Source organism: Crinia signifera, chromosome 7 (assembly GCF_055691185.1).
Source record: "Crinia signifera chromosome 7, ASM5569118v1, whole genome shotgun sequence".
In the NCBI taxonomy this organism is placed as follows: domain Eukaryota; kingdom Metazoa; phylum Chordata; class Amphibia; order Anura; family Myobatrachidae; genus Crinia; species Crinia signifera.
The window spans coordinates 35,677,279-35,704,386 of NC_139223.1; the positions used below are offsets into that span (position 1 = coordinate 35,677,279).

The following is a 27,108-nucleotide window of genomic DNA, read 5'->3' on the forward strand; positions in this document are numbered from 1 at the left end:
GGGAGCGAGACCTCGCATTGCCAGGCGCACATTGGTGCTCCCAAAAGACTCAGGAGGTGTTGCATACCCAGATCTTGAGCGTTACCAAGCGGCCTGCATTCTAAGTCAGGCCCGCGACTGGTTTGTGGAGTCTAGTCCCAAGCCATGGGTTTGTATTGAAAGAGCTTTCATGAAGAACTGCACACTCACCGAGCTCTTCTTTCTACCAGCCAGGGCGATTCCCTCATGGACGGGCCCGGGGTTATCGATTAGAGCCACTTTGCGCGCCTGGCAAGAGGTTGTCACGATCGACCCAGATATATTGCTACCAGCCCCCTGTCTCCCCATTAGCTCGTTTAGCAACCTGATCCCTAACCTTCGTCTGGAGACTTGGACGGAGGGGGGAATCAAGTATTTGAAAGACATCTACGACACAAACGCCCTCCTCTCCTTCTCCCAACTACAGACGCAATTCAACATCCCTAAGCACAACTTTTTTAAATACTTGCAGATACGACACTGGTTGTCAGAATTTACAGGGAGAAAAGCACCTCGATTTCCGCCAGCTCTGTCCCTCCTCCTATCATCCTCCAACCACAAGGGAGGTATCTCCAGATGATACAAATATATAATACTCCTGGGCAGGGGAGGGAAGCTGGTGTCACAGATTGGTTGGGAGAAAGACCTAGCTCGGGAACTCCCTGAGTCAGTCTGGGATGACATCTTCAGGACCTGTTTTAAAATCTCTAAATGCGCACATCACTGTGAAATGTACTATAAACTATGTAGCAGAGCGTATTTTACCCCCAGCCGGCTCAATGCCATCTGGCCCTCCATATCTAATCTTTGTTGGAGGGGGTGTGGTTCTGTTGGATCGTTAGTACATATCTTCTGGGGATGCGCGAACTTAAGATCATTGTGGCGAGAGGTTTTCTCCCTGATAGACAAAGTCTTGGGTGTCGCTATCCCTGAGGACCCCCTGGCGACCTTACTACATCAGCTCCCATTCCCACTGCCTAGTTGTGATAGATATATACTGGGCCACATTCTAATAGCAACTAAAGCGGCTATTGGACGAATGTGGAAGTCCCCCTCTGTGCCTACGATACAAAATATCACTAATGCATTACATAAACACTACGTTTTTGAAACCGCAGGCTGTAAATACTCCTCTTCCCCCTCCTCCGTGCACATGAAATGGTTCAGATGGGGAGAGTTCCGGGAAAAGAGCGGCCAACCCCTAGGTCTCAGTGATCAAGTGAATTTGTCCAGCCTAAACTCACCATAAGTAGTATATATAAATTAAAAACGGACCAAGTCCCTGTGAAGACTTGGGCCCCGATATTTGGATTCACCCCCCTGCTATATGTCCCCCCAAGTATGTACACTTCCCTATTGTGCCTGTCTTGTCTTATTCCTCCTATCTTTATTTTTCTTTAACTTTTTCTTTATTTTTTTTTATTTATGTACTTTTTTATTTATTATTATCTACTCCTTATTATTCTTCTTATTTCTTTTAATTGTAATTATATTTGTGTTCTCTTTCTTCTCTTACCAATAGATAGTATTTTGTTGTTGTGATATTAGGACACGGTTATGTATTAGAGCAGGATTCAATTCCCAGCTTTATTGTCCCTGAAGCGGAGGATATGCTTAACCGCATGCTGGAGTCTGAAAATGTACCAGTCATTGTCTTTTATCTGTTTTGTACAATCCTGCTTCTAACTGACAAGCTGTTTTATATATCATTGTATGTCCTACCTCTTCTTTTTATTTCTCTTTAATAAAAACCAATGATGAAAAAAAAAAAGAAAACAGAGCGTTGTAGTAAATGGAGTGCATTAACAGGAGGGAAAGGTTACAAGTGGAGTACCCCAGGGATCTGTACTTGGACCGGTGCTTTTTAATATCTTTATTGGTGAAATTGGAAATGGAATTGAGGGTAAAATGTGCCTTTTTGCAGATGACACAAAGGTATGCAACAGGGTAGACACACCAGGAGGGGTAAAACAAATGATTGAGGATCTAGGTAGATTAGAGGAATGGTCAAGAGCATGGTAACTACAGTTTAATGCCAAAAAATGCAAAATCATGCACTTGGGTCTCAGAAATCCAAAGACTCAATATAGTATAAATGGCACTATAATGGAAACTACTGAGGAAGAGAGGGATCTAGGTGTCACTATTTCAGGGGACTTAAAGGCAGGTAGGCAATGTAACAAAGCAATGAGGAAGGCAAGTCAGATACTTGGTTGAATAGGGAGAGCAATCGGCAGTAGAAAGAAAGAAGTAATAATGCCACTGAATAGGTCATTGGTACGACCTCATTTAGAGTACTGTGTTCAGTTCTGTATAGGTCATTGATACGCCCTCATCTAAAATACTATATCCAGTTCTGTATAGGTCATTGGTACGCCCTCATCTAGATACTGTGTCCAGTTCTGTATATCATTGGTACGCCCTCATCTAGAATACTGTGTCCAGTTCTGTATAGGTCATTGGTACGCCCTCATCTAGATACTGTGTTCAATTCTGTATAGGTCATTGGTACGCCCTCATCTAGAATACTGTGTCCAGTTCTGTATAGGTCACTGGTACGCCCTCATCTAGAATACTGTGCCCAGTTCTGTATAGGTCATTGGTACACCCTCATCTAGATACTGTGTCCAGTTCTGTATAGGTCATGGGTACGCCCTCATCTAGAATACTGTGCCCAGTTCTGTATAGGACATTGGTGCGCCCTCATCTAGAATACTGTGTCCAGTTCTGTATAGGTCATTGGTACGGCCTCATCTAGAATACCGTGTCCAGTTCTGTATAGGACATTGGTACAGCATCATCTAGATGCTGTGTCCAGTTCTGTATAGGACATTGGTACGCCCTCATCTAGAATACGGTGTCCAGTTCTGTATAGGTCACTGGTACGGCCTCATCTAGAATACTGTGTCCAGTTCTGTATAGGTCATGGGTACGCCCTCATCTAGAATACTGTGTCCAGTTCTGTATAGGTCATGGGTACGCCCTCATCTAGAATACTGTGTCTAGTTCTGTATAGGTCATTGGTACGCCCTCATCTAGATACTGTGTTCAATTCTGTATAGGTCATTGGTACGCCCTCATCTAGAATACTGTGTCCAGTTCTGTATAGGTCACTGGTACGCCCTCATCTAGAATACTGTGCCCAGTTCTGTATAGGTCATTGGTACACCCTCATCTAGATACTGTGTCCAGTTCTGTATAGGTCATGGGTACGCCCTCATCTAGAATACTGTGCCCAGTTCTGTATAGGACATTGGTGCGCCCTCATCTAGAATACTGTGTCCAGTTCTGTATAGGTCATTGGTACGGCCTCATCTAGAATACCGTGTCCAGTTCTGTATAGGACATTGGTACAGCATCATCTAGATGCTGTGTCCAGTTCTGTATAGGACATTGGTACGCCCTCATCTAGAATACTGTGTCCAGTTCTGTATAGGACATTGGTACGGCCTCATCTAGATGCTGTGTCCAGTTCTGTATAGGTCATTGGTACCCCCTCATCTAGAATACTGTGTCCAGTTCTGTATAGGTCATGGGTACGCCCTCATCTAGAATACTGTGCCCAGTTCTGTATAGGTCATTGGTGCGCCCGCATCTAGAATACTGTGTCCAGTTCTGTATAGGTCATTGGTGCGGTCTCATCTAGATGCTGTGTCCAGTTCTGGAGGCCATATCTCCAGAGGGATATAAATACATTAGAGACTGTTCAGTGCTGGATTTCCCCACTAGGCACGTGAGGCATGTGCCTAGGGGCGGCACCTGCTGGGAGCGGCAAGCACCCTCCTTCCATGCATGATGCAGGGAGAAGAGCAACTGGAACAGGTCAGTGCATGTGGTAAAGGTAATGTGGGGTTCCAATTGTTACTAAAGAAGGGGAAGGCTCATTATACTCTATAATATAGGGAGGGGAGGCACATTATATTCTATACTATAATGAGTCATATTCAATTCTACAAGGGGCACAAGACAAAATAATATTCCTATTTAATTATTTTTTTTGGGGGGGGGGGGGTTAACTAATACGGAATAACAAATAAGAAATCTCAGTGGTTTACTCACCGAGCCACACTAAGTGCACTAAGGTCTCCAGGCCCTGGATCTTCTCAATGATGTTATTATCCAGCTGCAGTTTGGTAAGATTGGGGAATTGCCAAAGATTATCAATCTTGAGAATATCTAGAGCAAAAATATATACAACATGTTACAGATCTGAAGATGGGATGTTACTTTCTCCTAGGCATATAGATATTTTATGAATAGAACAATAAAAAACATTATTTTTTTAATATGGGAAATTAAATTGCAGTCAGATTTATTTGCTTTCATGCCGAAATCTGAAATTCTAAGGCCTTTTGTAACAATATTCCACCCCAGGTGATCTGGTAATGTCTGTGCAATGGGAGAGTGACGTTTGTGTGGAGGTGCCGCAGTGATATCAGCAGATCTCAGTGATTGGATAAACTGCATCAGCATGATTACTGGCTCCTCCCACAAAATATCTGCCTCCATGTTTCCATGTATATTGGTTCCACCCAAAAAATATCTGCTACCACTGTTCCCATGAATATTATTCGTCTCAATCGCAGCCCTGTGATTTTGCAATGTGGCCGATTATCAAAAGTATTCACGCGGATCATAGCGCACATGTGGGAAGCCTTTTCCCAGTGCCTTTTCTGATTGCTAGCCATTCGCAAATTGGCGACAAAACTCCGCAATCTTCACCCATTTCTTTTTTATTTAAGTTGCACAGAATTAATAGACAATGGTAATATAAAGATTATGACATCATTGCATACCTCCCAACTGTCCCGCTAAACGCGGGAATGTCCCGGTTTTTGGGGACATTCCTGCGTCCCTCCCGCGGCTGGCAGTGTCCCGCTGCGGGGGGGCCAGTTGGGAGTCCCCCCAAATCTGACATGCGCACAGGGTCTATTCAGTGGCGCAGTGGCCGAAATGGGGGAGCGGCCTAATTTGCGTAAGCCGTGCCCTTTTTGGGCACTAGAGTCCCTATTCTTCAATTGAAAAAGTTGGGAGGTGTGTCATTGATGAGAGTTGTGGGCTGCAGAACTGATACACAAAAATATGATTATAATGTGTCTATGATTATACATCCATCTATCAAAAACTCAGAGGGAGGTGCTATTTTTACTTTTGGAATTACTGTGTAGGGCAATGGTGGAGGTAAAACTAGTTCCACCTTCCATTACAGGTGGTGGAACTCTGTTCCACCACGTCCCCCGTCCCCCCACACACACACACACTTTAAGTGGTGTATGTAACTATTCCCCTCCCTCTCATTTGCATAGTACAGCCACTAGCACTGGGTAGTTAGTAAATTGCTGCAGGAAAGGAAGAGATCATACAAATGCTGAAAAAATAGCAAAAACTAATCATTTCTGAAGCAAATATGAACCGGAAAATGTTTTGCTTTTTGTTTTGCAGGGGTCTGGGATTCTATCTGAGATTGCCCGTACTTTTAAAGCTCCAATAATTTACAAGGCAAAAACCATCGGTGCTGACTTGTAAATGATTGCCGCTTTAAAGGTAGGGCAATCTTGGCCGAAATCCCAGACCCCGGCAAAATTTGGACCCTAATACATTTTCCTGAGTCTCTAAATAATCTATTTTCTTGTGAATGTGAACTTCCAAGCATGTTGTTAGCTCGTTGTTTCTACTTAGAATATAGAACAGACAAAGGTTCGTAGCTGTTTATACCATACTGTGTGTTTCAGCACCGTATTGTCATATACGGTAATAGGAAGGGATGGCATTTCCTAACAGCTAGCTCTGTAATGGACTGGCTTCTGATAAAATGCACTTAGGAAATGTAGGTCATATGGATTGATGTATATTGGTCTCCTTACTGTTGCCTAAACAGATCGAAACATATCATTTTGAAGCTTAATTAACTAATAAAGACTGCAGTGCATGCTGGGAGTTGATGTTTTAAATGGGCCTGTCATTCATATTGGGGGTGATAGTCAACAAGCCTCTATTGTGAATTGTAACACTTTGTCCTATATCCTATTACCCGTGATTGCGGATTGCAGGGAACAGACTCACCCAGGGCCCCAATACATACATACATATTGTGGCAGTAGGGATACATCCACACATAGAAGAAAAGGCAGGTGCTGGACAGTGCAAACAGTTTAGGTGAGTCAGTCAGGTACAGCCAGGTAAGGCTGTAGACTATATTAAGCCTGATGAAGTGATAACGCTAAAAGTGAGAATGCAGCAATCAATCAGTTCCTAGCTGTTATTTTTCTAACTGTGGGGTAGATGTATGAAGCAGTGATAAGGGAGGAGAAGTGATAAGGCCCCCCATACATTAGGCCGACTTGTCCAAGGGACAAGTCGGACCCAATTCTCCTGTGACCCGCCCGGCGGGTCACTTACAATTTGGCACTTGATGTGCCATTTTTTACATGTGATAAATCGCATGCGATTTATTACATGTAAAAAAAAAAAAACGGGGAGCTGCCGGGTGGTGAGGATCAGGCTGGGGGGCAGCGGTGGTAATGGGGGTGGGCGGCAGCAGCGGGGGGGATGGTGCCGGTGACAGTGGGGCGGGCGGCGGTGATTGTCTGTGCTCTGCAGCGGGTGGGCAGCAGCGGGGTGGGGATGGTGCCGGTGACAGTGGGGCGGGCGGCAGTGATTTGTCTGTGCTCTGCAGCGGGTGGGCAGCAGCGGGGGGGATGGTGCCGGTGACAGTGGGGCGGGCGGCGGTGATTGTCTGTGCTCTGCAGCGGGTGGACAGCAGCGGGGGGATGGTGCCGGTGACAGTGGGGCGGGCGGCGGTGATTTGTCTGTGCTCTGCAGCGGGTGGGCAGCAGCAGAGGGGATGGTGCCGGTGACAGTGGGGCGGGCGGCAGTGATTTGTCTGTGCTCTGCAGCGAGTGGGCAGCAGCGGGCGGGTGCCAGTAACATGTGTGTGCGCCGCAGCGGGCGGGCGAGCAGCAGCTATTACAACTTTGAATTAACCTGTCAAATGACTATCCGGTTTTTGATTGGCTGAGATAGAGAACTCTCAGCCAATCAGCGGCCTCCCTCCCAGCGAAAGCCGGACAGTCATTTGACAATGTTATTTCAAAGTTGTAATAGCCGCTGCGGTGCACACACATATCACCGCCGCCCTGTCACCGGCACCCACCCGCTGCGGCGCACAGACAAATCACCGCCGCCCGCCCCACTATTACCGGCACCCGCCCGCTGCTGCCCACAGACATATCACAGCCGCCCGCCCCACTGTCACCGGTACACACCCCCCCCCCACCCCGCTGCAGGAGGTCGGACATCATCGTACCTTCTGCACGTCCGACCTCCTGATCTGATCCGATGCGCACGTGACCGCGCATCGGGTCAGATCAAATGTCACACACATATGATTTTGGGCCGATTTATCGGCCCAAGTGCCGAAATCGCGTGGAATTGGCCCAAAATCGCATAGTGTATGGTGGCCTATAAAGAGCCCAGTACTTTATCACCGGCCAATCTGCTCCTGACTGTTAAGTTACAGGCTGGGTTTAAAAAGAGACAGTTAGGAGCTGATTGGCCGGTGATAAAGTACCAGGCACTTTATCACTTCTCCTCCCTTATCACTGCTTCATACATCTACCCCACAGCCTGTAACCTGACCATTAGGAGCGGATTGGCTGCTGCCTTATCACCAGCAACTTTATCACTTCGCCAGGTTTAATAAATTTGCCTGAAAGTGTCAAGCCCCGGCTACAGTGGAGGAGTGAAGAGCCCAGTGAGGGCCAGCGTCTAAACATGAAGGAGGCAGGGAAGGCCACCAATCTCTGTGACTGTGCTTACTGTATGTTGCTGAGAAGAAGCCAAGAAACAACTTTGTAGGAACATATTTTAGTATAAGTAAAACAATGTATAGGTTCTATTAACTACAATAATATGATGACTTTATAGCTATTTGCTGCATACTTGCCTACTTTTGAAAACTATTTTCAGGGAGATTATAGTTGGTTGTAGAATTTTGCACAGCAGCCCATTCAGAGGAAGTGTCATGCTCCACCCAAAGGGTGTGTGTAGCTCATATATGGAGAGATTGCGACGAGCGATTGTGAACGTGGAACCTCAAAGCGTGGGTGTGTACTGCTACATATGAGAGGAATCTTTTAAAATGACTTAGATCCAAATGTAGATGAGCCCAAAGCAGTTAGGGCCTTATTCTGGTTCACGCTTAGAGGCATATTCCATCTCAAATGGACAAAACCATGTGCACTGCAGGTGGGCAGATGTAACTTGTGCAGAGAGAGTTAGATTTGGGTGGGGTTTTACTTCAAAGTGAGATCTATATTGCAGTGTAAAAATAAAGCAGTCAGTATTTTCCCTGCACAGAAACAACATAACTCACCCAAATCTAATTTTCTCTGCACATGTTACATCTGCCCCACCTGCTGTGCACATGGTTGTGTCCATTTGAGAAGGAATTCGCCTCTAAGAGTGAACTAGAATAAGGCCCTTAGTAAGAGCTACTATACTTGGTAAAGTGCTGGGAAATGGTGCTGATGATTCAATGTAAATGTATCTATCTCTCATTCCTTTTTTTCCCCAAAAATGTAACAGTGTAATGTGGGCTAGGTGACAGGGAGATTGCTAAACTAATGAGGGAGAGAGGGAGATTGCTGTTATTTCAGGGAGTTTCCATTTGTTAGCTCATGAAAGATCTGCAACATTTCAATATTCTGACAGAGCGGGAGCTATTTTGACCAATCATGGGGCATCAACTGACGTAACTAATGAATCGATAGGCTACATTCGGTACTCTTTACCTAGAAGGGCGCCCATCGCGGGCATCGCATGTACCAAAAAATCGCATGCGATGCGACCGACGCGATTTCCCATAGGGAACAATGTTAAATGTCCCAATTGACCCGATTTTCCATAGGGAACAATGTTAAAAGGCCCACAGAGGCCAAATAGCCACCCTGAAGTGTGAAATGGCCCCCCCAATTGTTAACGCCACCCCACGATCAACGCCAACCCGAAGTGTGGCGAGCGCAGCGGTACACGTCTTACAACCTTTTCATACCCCCACTATCCACGTCGGCGTGGAGTTGAGAATAGAAAGTGTGGCGAGCGCAGCGAGCCACCGAGCCCGAAGCGTGGCGAGCGGACGCGGACACCTGTGAAGCCCGCGAGGGGACGCGTATACCTGTGAAGGTGTCCGCGTCCCCTCGCCACGCTTCGAGCTCGGTGGCTCGCTGCGCTCGCCACACTTTCTATTCTCAACTCCACGCCGACGTGGATAGTGGGGGTATGAAAAGGTCGTAGGACGCGTACCGCCGCCCCTCACGGGCTCACTGCGTTTGCCACGCTTCGGGTAGACGTTGATCGTGGGGTGGCGTTAAAAATTGGGGGGGGCCATTTCACACTTCAGGGTGCCTATTTGGCCTCTGTGGGCCATTTAACATTGTTCCCTATGGAAAATCGGGTCAATTGGGACATTTAACATTGTTCCCTATGGGAAATCGCGGTAATCGCGTCGGTCGCATCGCATGCGATTTTTTTGGTCGCATGCGATGTGACCGACGCGATTTTTTTTCCTTACGATGCCCAAGATCAAAATCGTGGGCGCACTTCTAGGTAAAGAGTACCCTACATTCTTATAGCTGTAGACAGAGTCAGCCCACAAAATGACTAGCAGTGCATCTGTCCTAAGAAAGGGTACCATTAGCTAACTGCAGAGATCCCATTGCTCCATACAGCGCAATCCATAGGGGAATTCTGCAGTTTGGCTGTACCACACCTATCCTATATGTCATGGATTCACAGTATGCAGCCAATGGCAGGACGTTCACTTGTCTTCACCAATGGCTAACTTTGGAATGTGTGCCAATTACATATTAATGAGGAGGACTAGCTGCAAACGCTAACTTTCTTCTCTTAGGAATATTTGAGAAACAAGTCTTACCATAAATGAGCACTTCTCAATCACCTGTAACAGCAGAGGCGTTATAAGGTTGTCAAATGACAGAATCCCCAAACTACTGTACAAACTCATTTGTCAATCCAATTATAGTATAAGCTGATTTGTTCCCCCAAATCAATAAATAAGTGCTGAGAATTTAAAACAAGTCAGAAGTGTAATACTGCTGATGTCCACCAGATGGCGATACAGAATTTGCTGTTTTGTATAGTGATGTTTGGGAACTATACAGTCACCACACATAATATTATTATTATTATTATTGTTGTTGTTGATTTATATGGCGCCACAATGGTTCCGCGGTGTCTAACAGAATACGTACTGTAAATGCACAAAAACAACGACTTAAGGGCCCTACATACGCAGAGATTTGTGCCAGAGATTCATAATGGGAGATTCAGCACAAGAGATTCCAAATCTGTCACAACTGTCACAACAGACACCTTTACACATGAACTCTATAATATACCTTTAATTGGTGAATACATGTACCATCTGACTGCATGCCTGTAAAATCTCATTTATATGTTTATTTTATGAAGCCTGTTTTAAATTATTAGGTTCCACACTCCTAAACCCCATACCATACTTGCCTACCCTCCTGCATTCTGCAGGAGACTCCCTGAAATAGCAGCAATCTCCCTCTCTCCCTCATTAGTCTACCAATCTCCCTCATTTCACCTGGCCCACATTACACTGTTACATTTTTGGGGTAAAAACGGAATTAGAGACAGATATTTACATTGAATCATCAGCGACATTCCCAGTAGCTCTTACTAGCTACTTTGGGGATCATCTACATTTGTATAGAAGTCATTTTAAAATATTCCTCTCAGATGTAGCAGTACACACCCACACTTCTAGGTGCCACGTTCACAATCTCTTTTCACAATCTCTCCTTATATGGAACTAGACACGCCCTTTGGGTGGAGCCTGACACGCCCCCTCAATGGGGCGCTGTGGAAAATTCTCCTGCCAACTATAATCTCCCTGAAATTAGTTTTCAAAAGTAGGCAAGTATGCCCCATACCCTCCAACATCTCATGATTAAAAACCGGTAAAAGTGGGGGGCGTGGCCACTGATAGAGGTGCTTGGTCATCAGTAAAGGGGTGTGGTCACAGTTGGCCAGATCCAGCAGCAGAGAAGGCTTGTACAGAGAAGGCAGCTGCTGCCCTGCGTGTTCCTGCACCCCGCCTGCCAAGCCACGTCTCTCCTCACTTGCTGGGCCACACTGCTCCCCGCCTGCCCGGCCGTGCTGCTGTCAGGTGGAGCCGCGGTCAGGGGGCTGGAAAACCGGTACATATTGGAAAATTGGTTTTAGCCTGTACAGACCATGAAAAAACGGTACTGTACCGGCTAAAACGGTACAGTTGGAGCAGCGGCGTAGCTTTGTTTGGGGCGCGCCCCCGCCGTTAATGGCCCCCCCCTCCCCGCCCTCCGTGCCCTCTCCCCCATTGCCGCATGCTTACCTGTCCCGGCTCCCCTCCTGAATTCAATAAATTCTATGCAAACGGACCATGATAAAATGGCCGCCCCCATACCGCAGACAGTTTCAGAGAACAGTCTGCTTTATGGGGCGGCCATTTTATCGTGGTCCGTCTCCATAGCATTGATTGAAGCCAGGAGGGGAGCCGGGACGCGCGGACAGGTAAGCATGCGGGGAATGGGGGGTGGGGGGATTACTATAGCACTGCACAGCCCCCCCGGCGCCCCCATATGCATACGCGCCCCCCCCTCCCCCCCCCGCAACCGCGGGGGCTGCGGTGCTATAGTTACGCCACTGAGTTGGAGGGTCTGAAACCCTTATCAGCAGTCTTTTATACCTATACATTTTGGATTACTATGTGGCTATGGACGTGTCTTGTAGATAGTATAGTAGAATAATTCAATTCTCATCTATAAATATTAGCCTGTAATGGACGCAATTATTGGCTATAGATACATATATTTGCATCATATAAATTCCTGATAAATATCTTCTGCCCTAACCCTACAAGCCTATTCTAATGTATTCGTTTGTAAACTATTCCAGTCTTTCTGTAAACACCTCACTGTAATACGTAAAATAATCTTGCACACAAAAGCGCACATTTTAATATAAACAGAAAATAACAGTTTTGCTACAAACATGCCAGTGTCATCCTAGTAAAGACTGCAAATACAAATTGGCAGGTTGTAGAGATGTCACAGGCCCAGTGGGGCTTCTCGGCGGCGGTCTTCTCGGCAGCGGTGGTGGCGGCAGCGGTCTCCTCAGCGGCACCGGGGCTTCAGTGACAGTCGCTCAGAGGGCCCTGCTCCTCCCCGCACCACACATGCGGGAGATGAGCAGGAGCTTCTGAGCAACTGCACTGCATTATCTCAGTGTGTTCTACACACACAGAAATTTACGTGCGTTTTCAGGCATTTTCTGAGTAATTTATTTATTATTAAAATGCCTGCAAGTCGCCCAGTCTGTGGGGCCCATTACAGTACAGGACCTTTACTGACCCAGGATGACCCTTATCCGCTCACTGGTTATCTCCAGACTGGATTACTGTAATCTTCTCCTATCTGACATTCCTGCTAAATGTCTCTCACCTCACTAATCCATCCTCAATGGTGCAGCCCGCTCATCTTCCTCACCAAATGCACTACATCCAGGGCCGGTGCAAGGCACCGGAGCGCCCCAGGCGAGTCGGGGTGGGGGCGCCCCGGTGCCGGGGGGGGGGGGGGGGGGGGGGGGTGTCTTGGTTGGTACCTGCGTAAAAAAAAACTTCTGTCCCCGGCGTCCCTGCTGAGTGCTGGTGTAGGGGTGTCCGTGCCGCCGGGGGAGCCTGCGGCGCTGTTATCGTGTATACGCTTGTCGCGCCCGGCGGGGTCCCTACAGTGCATAGAAAATAACTAGCGCTATGCGCGCGGCGTTATTTTCTATGCTCTGTAGGGACCCCGCCGGGCGCGACAAGCGTATACACGATAACAGCGCCGCAGGCTCCCCCGGCGGCACGGACACCCCTACACCAGCACTCAGCAGGGACGCCGGGGACAGAAGTTTTTTTTACGCAGGTACCACAGTGCAGGGGGTGAGGGGCGAACTGCCGCCCTCCAGGTGCCGGCGCCCTAGGCAAATGCCTAGAGCTGCCTAGTGGTGGCGCCGGCCCTGACTACATCCACTTTCCCTCTCCTACAAGCCCTTCAATGACTTACCCTTCCCTTTCAGAATCCAATTCAAGATTCTCCTCTCCCACCTACATATCTGACCTCATCTCCTCTACACCCCCCCCCCCCCCCGCTTTGCCTCCCCCACCTACATATCTGACCTCATCTCCCTCTACACTCCCCCCCCTCCGCTTTGCCTCTCCCACCTACATATCCGACCTCATCTCCCTCTACACTCCCCCCCCCTCCGCTTTGCCTCTCCCATCTACATATCTGACCTCACCTCCCTCTACACTCCCCCCCTCCGCTTTGCCTCTCCCACCTCATCTCCCTCTACACCCCCCCCTCCGCTTTGCCTCTCCCACCTACATATCTGACCTCATCTCACTCTACACCCCCCTCCTCCGCTTTGCCTCTCCCACCTACATATCTGACCTCATCTCCCTCTACACTCCCTCCCCCTCCGCTTTGCCTCTCCCACCTACATATCCGACCTCATCTCCTTCTACATCCCCCCCCCTCCACATTGCCTCTCCCACCTACATATCTGACCTCATCTCCCTCTACACTCCCCCCCCCCTCCGCTTTGCCTCTCCCGTCTACATATCTGACCTCATCTCCTCTACACTCCCCTTCCCCTCCTCCGCTTTGCCTCTCCCACCTACATACCTGACCTCATCTCCCTCTACATTCCCCCCCTCCTCCGTTTTGCCTCTCCCACCTACATATCTGACCTCATCTCCCTCTACACTCCGCCCCCTCCTCCGCTTTGCCTCTCCCACCTACATATCTGACCTCATCTCCCTCTACACTCCCCCCCCTCCTCCGCTTTGCCTCTCCCACCTACATATCTGATCTCTGATCTGGGTGCTGCGGATCCCTTGTGGTGATATATAAATAAATGATAATAACAAAAGGCATTTTAGGACCAGTACATGGTAAATAAGATTGTCTGGAGACAGGAAACTGAAATAACTATTAGGGTGTTAGAGACCTATGGCCAAATGTACTAGCCTCTGAGTTCCGCAGACATGCAGGATGACGGCCAAACTCAGAGTTTGTTGTTGAAGGGGCAATCATTTAAAAGGTAAAAATACACCTGTGATGTCTCGCAGCAGCTGTATGGCCACCTGAGCCCATTTGAGCCAGCTGGGACCTTCCTGGTAGCCAGTGGCGTAACTATTATTTGCGTGCCCGCCCACTGGAAATTTTGGCCTTTTTGAAAATGTGTCTGCTGTAAGGGGGCAGCCATTTTTTGCGGGTCATTTTCATTAACAAGGAGGAGAGCCGCCCAGACAAGAGATAAGTAGATCTGCGGGTCCCGGCAGCAGCAACGGCGAACAGAGGGGCCCCAGCAGCAGTGTAGTGCATGATAGCCCCGCAGACCCCCGGCGCCCACACTTAATCAGCGCCTCACTGCGACCGCGGGGTCTGCAGGGCTATTGTTACACCACTGCCGGTAGCCAGGATCTCATGAGATGCATTGCATGGGGTGCTTCGGCATGTGACCTATCGCATGCGATCCTGCTACCCGCAGGGGGGCCGAGTCAGAGGTAAGATGTGTGGTAGGTCCGACCTCCAACTCCGATCTAATGCGCACAGGACCACACATCAGATCGGATGTCAACCACATACAATTTACCCACTTTTTAACCAATTTCTCCACCCGATCTGTCGGAATTGGGTGAAAAGTGGCCATATCTACGGTCATTGGGTCTACAGCAAGTTGGTCCACAGTCATTAGCTCGACATGGGGATAGGTTGACATGGGTTTAGGTCGACAGGTCATTAGGTTGACACAAGCATTAGGTCGACAGTCACAAGGTCGACATGGGGTCTATCACTGTTTTTTGAGCCGACATGTGCCAACAGGCTGTATTTGATGCCCTACCACCCACTAGGGCGTGGTGGGAGAATAAAATAGTGTTCCGAGCGCAGTGAGGCACCGTGCCCGAAGCATTGCGAGCGAAGCGAGTTATGGGAGAGGAAATGGTTTACTGAAAACTGTGTCCATGTTGACTGTGTCGACATTCAGGTCAAAAAACAGTGAAAACCCCCATGTCGACCTATTGACCTGTCGACCTAAACCCATGTTGACTTTTCCCCATGTTGACCAAATGACTGTTAACCAACCTGCTGTAGACCAAACGATCCCAACCCTGTAGGGAATATGGAGTAAAAGGTCTAAAGCTGCCCATACACGCTGCCAGCGGCTTAACTATAGCACCGCAGCCCCTGCCACCGCGGGGGGGGGGGGGGGGGGGGGCGCTGTGCATGTGGGGGTGCCGGGGGCTGCGGTGTTATAGTTACACCCCCCCATCCCCCGCAGACTTACCTATCTCGCTGGTCCCGGCGGCTCCGTTCTTCTGCTGAGGACCACCACAAAATGGCCGCCCCCATATAGCACACAGTTCTCTGAAACTGTCTGGGGAATGGGGGCGGCCATTTTGTGGTGGTCCTCAGCAGAAGAACGGAGCCGCCGGGACCAGCGAGATAGGTAAGGCTGCGGGGGGGGGGTGCTTGGCAGGGCGGCGGCGCGGGGGGGGGGGTTGCCCCCCCCTAACGGCGGGGGGGGGGTGTCCAAAACGTAGCTACGCCACTGCACGCTGCTAAGCGTGCTGAGCCAATGTGCTTGCACATACTTTTCGTACTTAGGTTTCATCAAATTGCATCGCATTGCATGCACAACGCATGCACATGCAATGCAATGCAATCCCTGCTATTGCAGCCCACAACGCACGCCCGCATCGGGACGTGTATGGGCTGCTTAAGAGAGGAAAAAGCACATGAGGACAGAGGGCCCTGCTCGTGATTGCTTACATTCTAATGGGGAGGATCAGACAGTTCTCAATCTGCCACAACAGCTATGCTTTTACTGTACATCTATGCATTTAAAAAAAAAAAAAACAATAAAAATAATAGTCTTACTTTTATAATCAAGGCGTAAGCTAGTGACGTCCTTAAAATCAATGCCCTCCATTTTGGCAATGACACCAGCCTCCTCCCTGGGACCTTGTTCTTCCACAGCAATTTTCAGCATCTCATTGTCGATGACATTCGGTTCCAATGTGTCATAGAGGACGCTCATTTTCCCCAACACTCTTAGCTAAGAGACGAAAATTAATTATGCTTGAGCCCACTACTCATCCCCACATAATGTATTCTTGGTGCATCATAGACGACTGACACGTGTATACATTACCTTATTATATAGAACTTTCTGAGATGTCTGCTGCTATTTCCGATTCTTTGGTTGTTTTTTTTCCCCCGAGGATGACAAAACATTAATTGGTTTCGCTCTGCAATGAGTCCGTAAAATACACAAGACAAGTACTTAAAAATGTGTTTTCTTTTGTTTTTTTGTTTTTATTGAATTTTTATTAACATTTTATAGATGTCAAACAAGGTGAAATAGGTTCAGTAATGAAAGAAAAGAGGGGAAAAAGGGGGGGGGGCAGAGGGGAACGAGGACTTAATCACGAAATTACAATACAGTGTCACGAGAAAATGAAGCAATACAAATAATTACTACTGTAGTACATTAAGTAGAAGAATGCTAATGTAAACATTCACATACATATGCCGTCTCAAGGGCAAAAGAAAAAAATAGTTACAATATCAGACAATACTAGAGGGTTCAGACACTATCTAGGTTCTCAGTTCAGATACTGATGAGCTGGAGATCTGTCTCAGAGGGTGGGACGATTTATATGCATTCCAGGGGGACCATCGGAGGGTGTGCTTGGATGGGTCACCAGAGAAGAGTAGACCCGCAGTTTCATATTCATAGTGTGAGTGAACTGCATGCTCGACCTCTGACAGGGTAGGGATTTAGCGAGTACGCAAATGTTGTGCAATCGATAGGTTATCAATCGTCGATATCAATATATGGCCTACTACATACTTATCATCATCCGGAGCGGGCACCAGAATACATGTGTAAAAGTGCAAGTTTAGGTAGTGGTCGCAAACAGTAGCCTAGGACATCTGAAATGAGGGTGAACACTGCTGTCCAAAGGGGGGTGAGTGCAGGACAGGACCAGAAGTATGATACAATGCAGTGGCGTAACTAATAATTCTGCGCCCACCCACCGAAAATGCAGGGGGGCGCCCAACCTAGGGTAAACAAATCCCGCCCCCCGCCCGCCACCTCCGTGTGGCCGTTACCTCAGCCGCGATTGTGCTGCCAGTGTAGGGGAGCCGGGGTGCGGGGGGTGTGCGGGGGGTGTGCGGTGGAAGGGGGGAAAAACTGTCTGCAGTATGGGGGCAGCCATTTTCCGAGTGTCTCTTTTTGTATTAGCAGAGCTGCAGCAGTAGCCGGGAGAGCTGGGACCCGGCACAGGCAGAAGGCAGTGAGTAACTAATAATAGTCCCGCAGACCCCCCAGCGCCCACAAACCCTCAGCACCTCCCCGCCACTCCCCGCATTAGTAACACCACTGATACAATGTACCAATGCCACCACAATTACGCCAGCAGGCATCTGAGTGAGACGGCCAGATAGAATGAAGCCTGGCAGGAGTAGCAGGAGTAGACGGTGGAGCAATTTTCTAAAAATGCTCCACATCAGAGGCAGAACTCTGGGAGGCAATGGAGTCATCTGCCGCCGGGCTCCTGCTCCCAAGGGGGCAGCTCTCCTCCCCATCAAGTTTGAATCAGTTAATTGAAAGCACCAATACTTATCTTGCCTCCGGGCAACTTGGATGAATTTACGCCACTGCTCCACATGTTATATACATCTAGATACCTTAAAGCATGTATAGAATACCCCCTGCCATATTGAACAGGATAGATCCCATCTCACCAGGACATTCGAAAAATGTTTATATTAATGATTGTCTGCACAGAGTTTTACATTTAATGACTGCACATATGTAAAGTTTTCCTTCCATTGACTGCACACGCACTCGCACCTTACCCGGGTCAGCAGTGCTCCGTATAGGTAATGCAGTACAGTATTATAGAGGGTTGTATATGTTACCTGTGTCCCGGCTTTGCGGCAATAAAAGCGTCTTTTGGTTGCTACGAGAAAGAGGACACGTGATTAATGAGAACCAATCAATGCGCTGTGTCAAATATGTGTTAGTGCGCATAAAGATGTAGCCTTCAAAGCGTTTAGCCAATGTAGTTATTTGGCTGGGTGACGCAAATGTAGGCAGGCATTCGTTGTGACAGCGACAAATGGCCAATCAGCGTGCCGAGGTGTGGTTTTGATGGCGACAACTTTAGAAACGTCATAGTCCCTCCCATTTGCTACTCATTCATTGGATAGCTATGCTGTGTTATTGATTGGCCCTCTAGCTGTGCAGAGGTAATGATTGACGGGAGCATGGTCTAATAGGCTACACATATTAGTGTTGTATGGGTTGGATGGGCAAGCTATGAACATGATGGACAAGCCAAGTGTCCAATCTAGTGCATTTAGCTGTTAATTCATCCAATCGTTACTGAGATAGGGCGGGCCCCGTCTAGGCCGTGCGAGAGGTAGCAGAGGCCGGCTGCTGTTTGTTGTCATCAAGATGGAGTTTCTACTGGGGAACCCGTACAGCACCCCGGTGGGGCAGTGCATCGGTAAGAGACCCGGCAGAGGAGGCCCGAGAGCCTCCGTGTGAGTGGATGCCCCGGGCCGCCCTACTCTCATTACCTTTCTGCTGTGCCTCCCTGTACACCTCACCTCTATCTGTATATACTGTGTGCTGCTGCTTCTGCTGTTGTATGTATGTATGTATGTATGTGTATGATATATATATATATATATATATACTATTAGATTCAATCTCGCTGCTGGTATATATGCCCTGTCTTATTATCACTACAAGTATGTTATACCCCTCCTGCTCCCTTCTGTCATATCATTACTGCTAGTATGTTATTTATATGGCACACACATATTCTGCTGCGCTTTACATAGAATATTTGAACATTCACATCAGTCCCTGCCCCAGTGGAGCTTACACTCTATATTCCCTACCACATGTACACAGACATTCTAGGGTTAATTTTGTTGGGAGCCAGTTAGCCTACCAGTATATTTTTGGGATGTGGGAGGAAACCGGAGTACCCGGAGGAAACCCACGCAAGCACAGGGAGAATATACAAACTGTGTATAGTTAGGGCCATGGTGGGAATCGAACCCATGACCTCAGCGCTGTGAGGCAGTAATGCTATACACCGACCATACTGTCCATGCTGTGCCCTCCCTTCTAGTGTGTTATACATTTCCTACTCCCTTTTGTCATATCATTACTGCTAGTATGTTGTAAACTCCCCTACTCACTGCTGGCATATTACTATGTTATACCCCCCTCCTACTCACTGCTGGCATATTAGTGCTATTAGTATGTTATACCCCCCTCCTACTCACTGCTGGCATATTAGTATGTTATACCCCCCTCCTACTCACTGCTGGCATATTAGTATGTTATACCCCCCCTCCTACTCACTGCTGGCATATTAGTGCTATTAGTATGTTCTACCCCCTCCTACTCACAGCTAGCCGATACCCTGTCATTATTATCACTAGTATGTTATACATATTCTTAAGGTGCTTATTAACCTAAATTTTGTGCGGTTTCATCAGATTTCAACCCATCGGCCCAATAACTTGGATGAAAAGCGTCAAATCTCATGTGTTTTACCTCTAAATCCAATGCCCTATAATCTGGGTCTGACCTGGGTTAGATTCCTGGGTCACTGAACCCGTGTTAACCTGTTCACACCAAGCCGTGACCCTTGTCAATCCGGCAATAACCTGTGTTTAGGAGTGAGCCATTAGAAAAAGGGTAGGCTGAGGCTGTTAAGTGTTGTACATGGGCAGTCCGGTAGGCCACCACATGTAAACAATGCTCAGTCTCTACATAGGAGTTTCATGTGTGCTAGGAAAACATTTCCTGCACTATTACACCCCTGCTAGCATGTACTGCTGACATAAGGCAGGATGGATCCATGGTTTTCCCAGACTCTGGTACTACCATCTCCATGGCATAGCAGAATGCGAGATTAGTATTTCAGTCTCTATATGCTCAGTATTTGTATCCCCAGTTTCCTGGTCTCAGCTGACGCTTGTGGTGAGCCGGTGTCCTATTCTGCTGTAGCCCATCCACTTCAATGATCACCGTGCTGGGTGGGTCACTAACCTAAAACTTGTTTCACTTTCCAGTGTTGGTCAGAACAACATCTTAACCTCTTGAACATGTTTGCATGCTTCTACTAGCAGGGCTAGCTAATACAATAGTTCTAGTGCCTCATTCCTCCATCCATGCCTCCTATATGTAACCCCATCTACCTGTTCTCGCCCTCATTCCTCTGTCCATGCCTCCTATATGTTACCCCCATCTACCTGTTCTCGCTCTCATTCCTCCGTCCATGCCTCCTATGTTACCCCTCTACCTGTTCTCGCCCTCATTCCTCCGTCCATGCCTCCTGTATGTTACCCCTCTACCTGTTCTCTCCCTCATTCCTCCGTCCATGCCTCCTGTATGTTACCCCTCTACCTGTTCTCTCCCTCATTCCTCCGTCCATGCCTCCTGTATGTTACCCCTCTACCTGTTCTCTCCCTCATTCCTACGTCCATGCCTCCTGTATGTTACCCCTCTACCTGTTCTCTCCCTCATTCCTCCGTCCATGCCTCCTGTATGTTACCCCTCTACCTGTTCTCTCCCTCATTCCTCCGTCCATGCCTCCTGTATGTTACCCCTCTACCTGTTCTCTCCCTCATTCCTCCGTCCATGCCTCCTGAATGTTACCCCTCTACCTGTTCTCTCCCTCATTCCTCCGTCCATGCCTCCTGAATGTTACCCCTCTACCTGTTCTCTCCCTCATTCCTCCGTCCATGCCTCCTGTATGTTACCCCTCTACCTGTTCTCTCCCTCATTCCTCCGTCCATGCCTCCTGTACAGGGGCAAACGCAGGATTTTCAGAAGGGGGTTTCCAGAGGGGCGGAGCAAAGTACGGAGATGGACACTTAGGTGACCCAGTATATGTTTTGATGTCCCGCGGGTGGTAGGGGGTATTATATCAACCGCTCAGCATGTAGGGCCTGGATCAGTAATTTCCACTAATTACCCCTTTACTGCACAGATGGTGGGAGATGAGGTGGGAGAAGGGGGCATTGGGCTGAATGAAGGGGTCCTGATACATAACTTCTAGGGTGGTAGAGGATGTTTAATATGCAGAGGAGGGGTGTATAGTGGAGTGGGCTTATTAATCATAATTTTCTGGTGGGAGGACAGCTTGCTTGACTGCAGATATCTCCAGTTCCCTGAAATAGATTTCTTAGATTTTAATGAAATTAAAAACTAGAGAATCCCACCTACCAAATGGTATTGGGGACTAGGGGATCAGAGTTCAGGAGGCAGAGCAATCTGCCAACGAGTATATAAAACTACATACCAGGTGTGTGGAGCTGGAGCAGTAACCAGCTGCTGGAAGGCTGATATCTCTGGTTCTGGGAACAGTAGAGACAAGCTACTAGTGTCCTTCAAAGGGGGAGAGTCACAGATTTTGGAATATATCCTCAGAAAAACTCTGTCATGACAGAACCTGAAATATCTGACTGGGAACAGCAATTAACAGGCTTGGATGGGGACGCCTGCTTTGAAGTCGGATATCTCCGGTTCCCAAGGTCCGATTTTAAAAATTCTTGTACTCTTGGAAAGAGGGGACCCTCAGCTTTCAGACAATGACCCTTAGACTCCTGGAAGGGTTTCTGGGTACTCGGAAACCCCCCCTGCGTGCGCTACTGCTGTATGTTACCCCTCTACCTGTTCTCGCCCTCATTTCTCCGTCCATGCCTCCTATGTTACCCCTCTACCTGTTCTCGCCCTCATTCCTCCGTCCATGCCTCCTATGTTACCCCTCTACCTGTTCTCGCCCTCATTCCTCCGTCCATGCCTCCTGTATGTTACCCCTCTACCTGTTCTTGCCCTCATTCCTCCGTCCATGCCTCCTGTATGTTACCCCTCTACCTGTTCTTGCCCTCATTCCTCCGTCCATGCCTCCTATGTTACCCCTCTACCTGTTCTCTCCCTCATTCCTCCATCCATGCCTCCTATTTGTTACCCCTTTACCTGTTCTCTCCCTCATTCCTCCGTCCATGCCTCCTGTATGTTACCCCTCTACCTGTTCTCGCCCTCATTCCTCCGTCCATGCCTCCTGTATGTTACCCCTCTACCTGTTCTCTCCCTCATTCCTCCGTCCATGCCTCCTATGTTACCCCTCTACCTGTTCTCTCCCTCATTCCTCCGTCCATGCCTCCTATGTTACCCCTCTACCTGTTCTCGCCCTCATTCCTCCATCCATGCCTCCTATGTTACCCCTCTACCTGTTCTCGCCCTCATTCCTCCGTCCATGCCTCCTATGTTACCCCTCTACCTGTTCTCGCCCTCATTCCTCCGTCCATGCCTCCTGTTACCCCTCTACCTGTTCTCGCCCTCATTCCTCCGTCCATGCCTCCTATGTTACCCCTCTACCTGTTCTCTCCCTCATTCCTCCGTCCATGCCTCCTATGTTACCCCTCTACCTGTTCTCTCCCTCATTCCTCCGTCCATGCCTCCTATGTTACCCCTCTACCTGTTCTCGCCCTCATTCCTCCGTCCATGCCTCCTATGTTACCCCTCTACCTGTTCTCGCCCTCATTCCTCCGTCCATGCCTCCTATGTTACCCCTCTACCTGTTCTCGCCCTCATTCCTCCATCCATGCCTCCTGTATGTTACCCCTGTACCTGTTCTCGCCCTCATTCCTCCGTCCATGCTTCCTATGTTACCCCTCTACCTGTTCTCTCCCTCATTCCTCCGTCCATGCCTCCTATATGTTGCCCCTCTACCTGTTCTCGCCCTCTTTCCTCCGTCCATGCCTCCTATGTTACACCTCTACATGTTCTCTCCCTCATTCCTCCGTCCATGCCTCCTATGTTACCCCTCTACCTGTTCTCTCCCTCATTCCTCCGTCCATGCCTCCTATGTTACCCCTCTACATGTTCTCTCCCTCATTCCTCCGTCCATGCCTCCTATGTTACCCCTCTACCTGTTCTCTCCCTCATTCCTCCGTCCATGCCTCCTATGTTACCCCTCTACCTGTTCTCTCCCTCATTCCTCCGTCCAAGCCTCCTATATGTTACCCCTCTACCTGTTCTCTCCCTCATTCCTACATCCATGCCTCCTATGTTACACCTCAAAACCAACTTCTTCTGACTAGACTATCCCTCCTCCTCTTAACCTCTTTCGCTCCTCCTATCCTGCCTACCCTACCCCTCCATCTGTTGCCATCCGTTCCTACTTATCCTATTGTTTTTTCATTCGTCCACCCACCTCCTTTTAGTCTGTTAACTCTTATGTGTAGGGCCTTCCTCTTTACCTCACCAGTGCTCCTGCCCTGTTCTTCCCTTCCTCTACTTCATCTTCAGTCATTTTGACACCTACTTCAGAACTGATGCTGATTTTAGTTCTACCAGCTATACCCCTATTTATGCTGTATATTATCAACACACCCTGTACGTCACTTTGTTGTTTGTCTCCTATGTACGGCGCTGTGGACACTTTGTGGCACCTTATAAATAAACAAACTCCTACTACCTGTTCTCTCCCTCATTCCTCCGTCCATTCCTCCTATGTTTCCCCTCTACCTATTTTTATCCCGCATTCCTCCGTCCATTCCTCCTATGTTTCCCCTCTACCTATTTTTATCCCGCATTCCTCCGTCCACGCCTCCTATATGTTACCCCTCTACCTGTTCTGTCCCGAAATCCTCCATCCACGCCTCCTATATGTTACCCCTCTACCCGTTCTCTCCCGCATTCCTCCGTCCTCCTATATGGCAGAGCACATAACCTCTCTCTATGGTCCTTATTCAGATCTGATCGCAGTACAAATTTGTTCTCAAAATGGGCAAAAACATGCTGCGCTGCAGGTGGGGCAGATGTAACATGTGCAGAGTTACATTTGGGTGGGGTGTGCTGAAACTGAAATCTAGATTGCAGCCAGTATTTAACCTGCACAGAAACAAAATAACTCGCCCAAATCGAACTCTATCTGCACAGGTTACATCTGTTCCACCTGTTTTGCCCATTTTGAGAACAAATTTGTCCTGTGATCGGGTCTGAATAAGGGCCTATGTACAAACCATCTTTAACCTTTACTTTCCTAACCACTTCTAGAAATATGTTATGAGAATTTTCATAATTAGTATTTAAGTTATATGCTTGGCATACTATGGTACAACTTCACTCACAGAAACCTTTGTGAGGACAATGGGCCTGGTTCCGAGTCCCACGCAGCACCGTGTGGCATGGTTTGGAAACAAAATCTTAATGTGTACAGCTGGGAGCACACTGAAGTGACCACCACATATCGCATCGTTTGGTCGCATACAGTTATCTCGTTGCGCCTGTGCACGCCAGAACAACCCTTATGGCATTCTGTTATATGGAGGTGACATCACATCAGTCCGGCATATCATTTGTTGTCCGGTCTGCCATTCACTTCACGATAAGCATGAAACCTGACATCGTCAGATGCGATGTGCATATCGAGTGTACCCAGTGGTCGATGTAGGCAATATATCGCTATGATCACCCCAATCAGTGGCATGTTGCTCAATGTGTACCTAGCCTACACCTGACGATAAGCAATATGTCGGACCCTTATAATTGATCTAGTGTGTACAGGAACAACGATGTATAGCATGCAATGAAACAGTGTTATCTATTGTTCATTGTTGGCAAGATTGCAGCGCGTTTACTCTCAGTGTGGCCAGTTCTGGGCTCATGGGAAACAACTGGTGGTCACTCCGGGGAGTACCCAGCTATACACAAGGATGCGTATTGTCTTTGCTAAGCTTTAGTAGATGCGCTGCAGTCTGAGGCTCTGAATCTGTCAATTTGTTTCCCTGCGCTTTTTCTGGTGTCATTTCTGCCTCCTGTCTGTACTAGGCCTTGGAATTCTCTGAAAGTGTCTTTGCTGCAAATAATTGGGATGGGCAAACCTTAACTACCTCCTAATTATAGATGTTGCTATTGATCCTCCCTGTTTCCTATCGCAGGACTTCAATGGAACACACAGTAAATAATAATAATAATATATTTTTGTGCGATCCCGGCTCGCCCTAGGGCTGACACATAGACTACTGCACGCTGTGGTCTTGCTTCTGATGATCTAGAGGTGGTTACACACTGGCCGCTATGTATGTACAGTCTATGTTGTTAACGATGGCCGAGTTAAGTGTTGATCGCAGATTATGCTTTAACGCGCATATCTTCACCAAGGACAGGGGGAGTCTGCATCATAGGGTAGAACGTGTCAAGATGTAAACCTAAAGATCAACATTGACAAAAGATTGACGCATGAAGAGGCTGACACAGGCTCTTTTTTTTTGTGTGTGTGTCGACACCTTTGCACATGGATTCCTAATTAGTGTACCCTCACACGGCTCTCCATGCTTCAGACAAGGGTCCTCGCTCTGCTTTAGCGTTCCCAGGCAGAGTCCACTTGGATGTTAATGTGTGAAAAGGAATGGGGTGAATTGTAAAAAAAAATTGTGTGTGTTGACAGTTGTAATGTGAACATTTTGTACTGGGCTTGACCTATTGACAGTCGCCTTGGACATTGTCGGCCTACAATTCGTATCCCGGACAGGGCAGGTGCTTGTGTGCATTGATGATGATGATGATGACCGCTATGTGAAGAAGTGCTCGGGTAGGGTGATCCAGCCACCGAGATGCCTACAACTCTTCGTACGGGCGAGGGAGTGTCCATACGTAGCTTACAGAGTGCAATGGAGACTGATAATGAGTAGATCACCTGTAGCAGACATAATATTACTTCTCCTCCAGCTTGTATATAGCAGTCTACTGGTGGTCTGGGTGTGGATCATTAGTGTGATCATAGGAAGGTCGACACAAGGATTAGGTCGATATTGGGAAGGTTGACAGTCAAAAAGCCGACATGGGTTTTTGTCCCGAATGTCGACCGACATGGACACCGTATTCCCTAGCATCGCTCGCTACACTCGCCATTCTTTGGGCACGTTGCCTCTCTAGGCTCAGTACACTTATATTCTCTCTCTATGCCCTAGTGGATGGTAGGGTATGAAAGGCCGCCTGTTGGCACATGTCGGCTCAAAAAAAAAGTGAAAAACCCAATGTCGACCTTCCCAATGTCGAACTAATGACCCTGTGTGCCTAAAACCATGTTTGACCTTTTTGACTGCCGACCTTACCAATGTTAACCTAATGCTTGTGTCGACCTAAGGCCTGTCTGCCTTCAGTGACCGTATACCGGTGGTCTATCAGCTGAAGCAGATGTTTGATCGTATATAACGCTTATCTGATTTCTGCTTCATGATTTCTTACGATATCTAGGTTGACCGGTAAATGTAGGTAGTAGAGCTTCAGGTGACATGACAATGATCGACACAAGGATTTAATTTTTTTTCGGGGGGGGGGGTGTTCATGTTCCACCTTATGCTTCATTTGCTATCTATGCGGACTACGATTCAGATTAGTAGCCTTGCCCAAAGCCAGGGACGCGGTGCAAAGGTAACACATTTCCGCTGATTGTGCTATATGGTTAAACATACAACACGACACCAAAAAAAAACCTAAAAACTTGCATTGACTTTTTGTACAGTCAACGGTTTTTGTACCTGTTGAACTTTTGACCCTGTTGATGATAGGACCTTCCATAGAGTTCTTTAAGATACGGAACAGCCTTCACAAAGATAACAGAACTGCTATGACAGTAACAGGACATGTAGGCAATCCTACGCGTTTCGTGTGTGAGACTTCATCAGCCCATGTCTTGGTGTTATATCGCAGGACCAGTTTTATATTGATGTGAATGCTGATTTAATGTGTGGAAGAACTTGGAACTCAAAATAAACCAGGCAAATCTGAATAGCTGGTGTGGGCTTTGAGAGAATGGGGGTATCATTTGGATTGCTACAGAAGGAAATGCTGATTTAGGTGTGTGTGAACAGCAAGCTGTACAAGCCAGTGTCAGTGCCAGTCAGA

At 47.9% G+C, this 27,108-nt stretch overlaps 2 protein-coding genes across 6 annotated transcripts in view; one reads left to right on the plus strand and one right to left on the minus strand.

Moving 5' to 3' along the window:
• DRC3 (dynein regulatory complex subunit 3) overlaps positions 1–18,245 on the minus strand; it is a 43,971-nt gene extending 25,726 nt beyond the window's left edge. The window contains exons 1-4 of the mRNA XM_083152801.1: positions 18,084–18,245; positions 16,306–16,402; positions 16,032–16,209; positions 4,078–4,194 (exon numbers count right to left, since the gene is read on the minus strand). Coding sequence (XP_083008927.1) covers positions 4,078–4,194; positions 16,032–16,191 — 277 coding nt within the window. The 5' untranslated portion in view covers positions 16,192–16,209; positions 16,306–16,402; positions 18,084–18,245. The remainder of the gene's footprint in view (positions 1–4,077; positions 4,195–16,031; positions 16,210–16,305; positions 16,403–18,083) is intronic.
• A 285-nt stretch (positions 18,246–18,530) lies between these two features.
• Positions 18,531–27,108, plus strand: part of TOM1L2 (target of myb1 like 2 membrane trafficking protein) — a 45,864-nt gene continuing 37,286 nt past the window's right edge. For 4 of the 5 annotated variants that reach the window (XM_083152803.1, XM_083152805.1, XM_083152806.1 and 1 more), the window contains exon 1: positions 18,531–18,673. In XM_083152803.1, the coding sequence (XP_083008929.1) occupies positions 18,622–18,673 (52 nt within the window). In that variant the 5' untranslated portion in view covers positions 18,531–18,621. Of the gene's footprint in view, positions 18,674–20,194; positions 20,226–27,108 lie in introns of those variants that run through there. The other variant, XM_083152804.1, reaches the window with a different exon arrangement.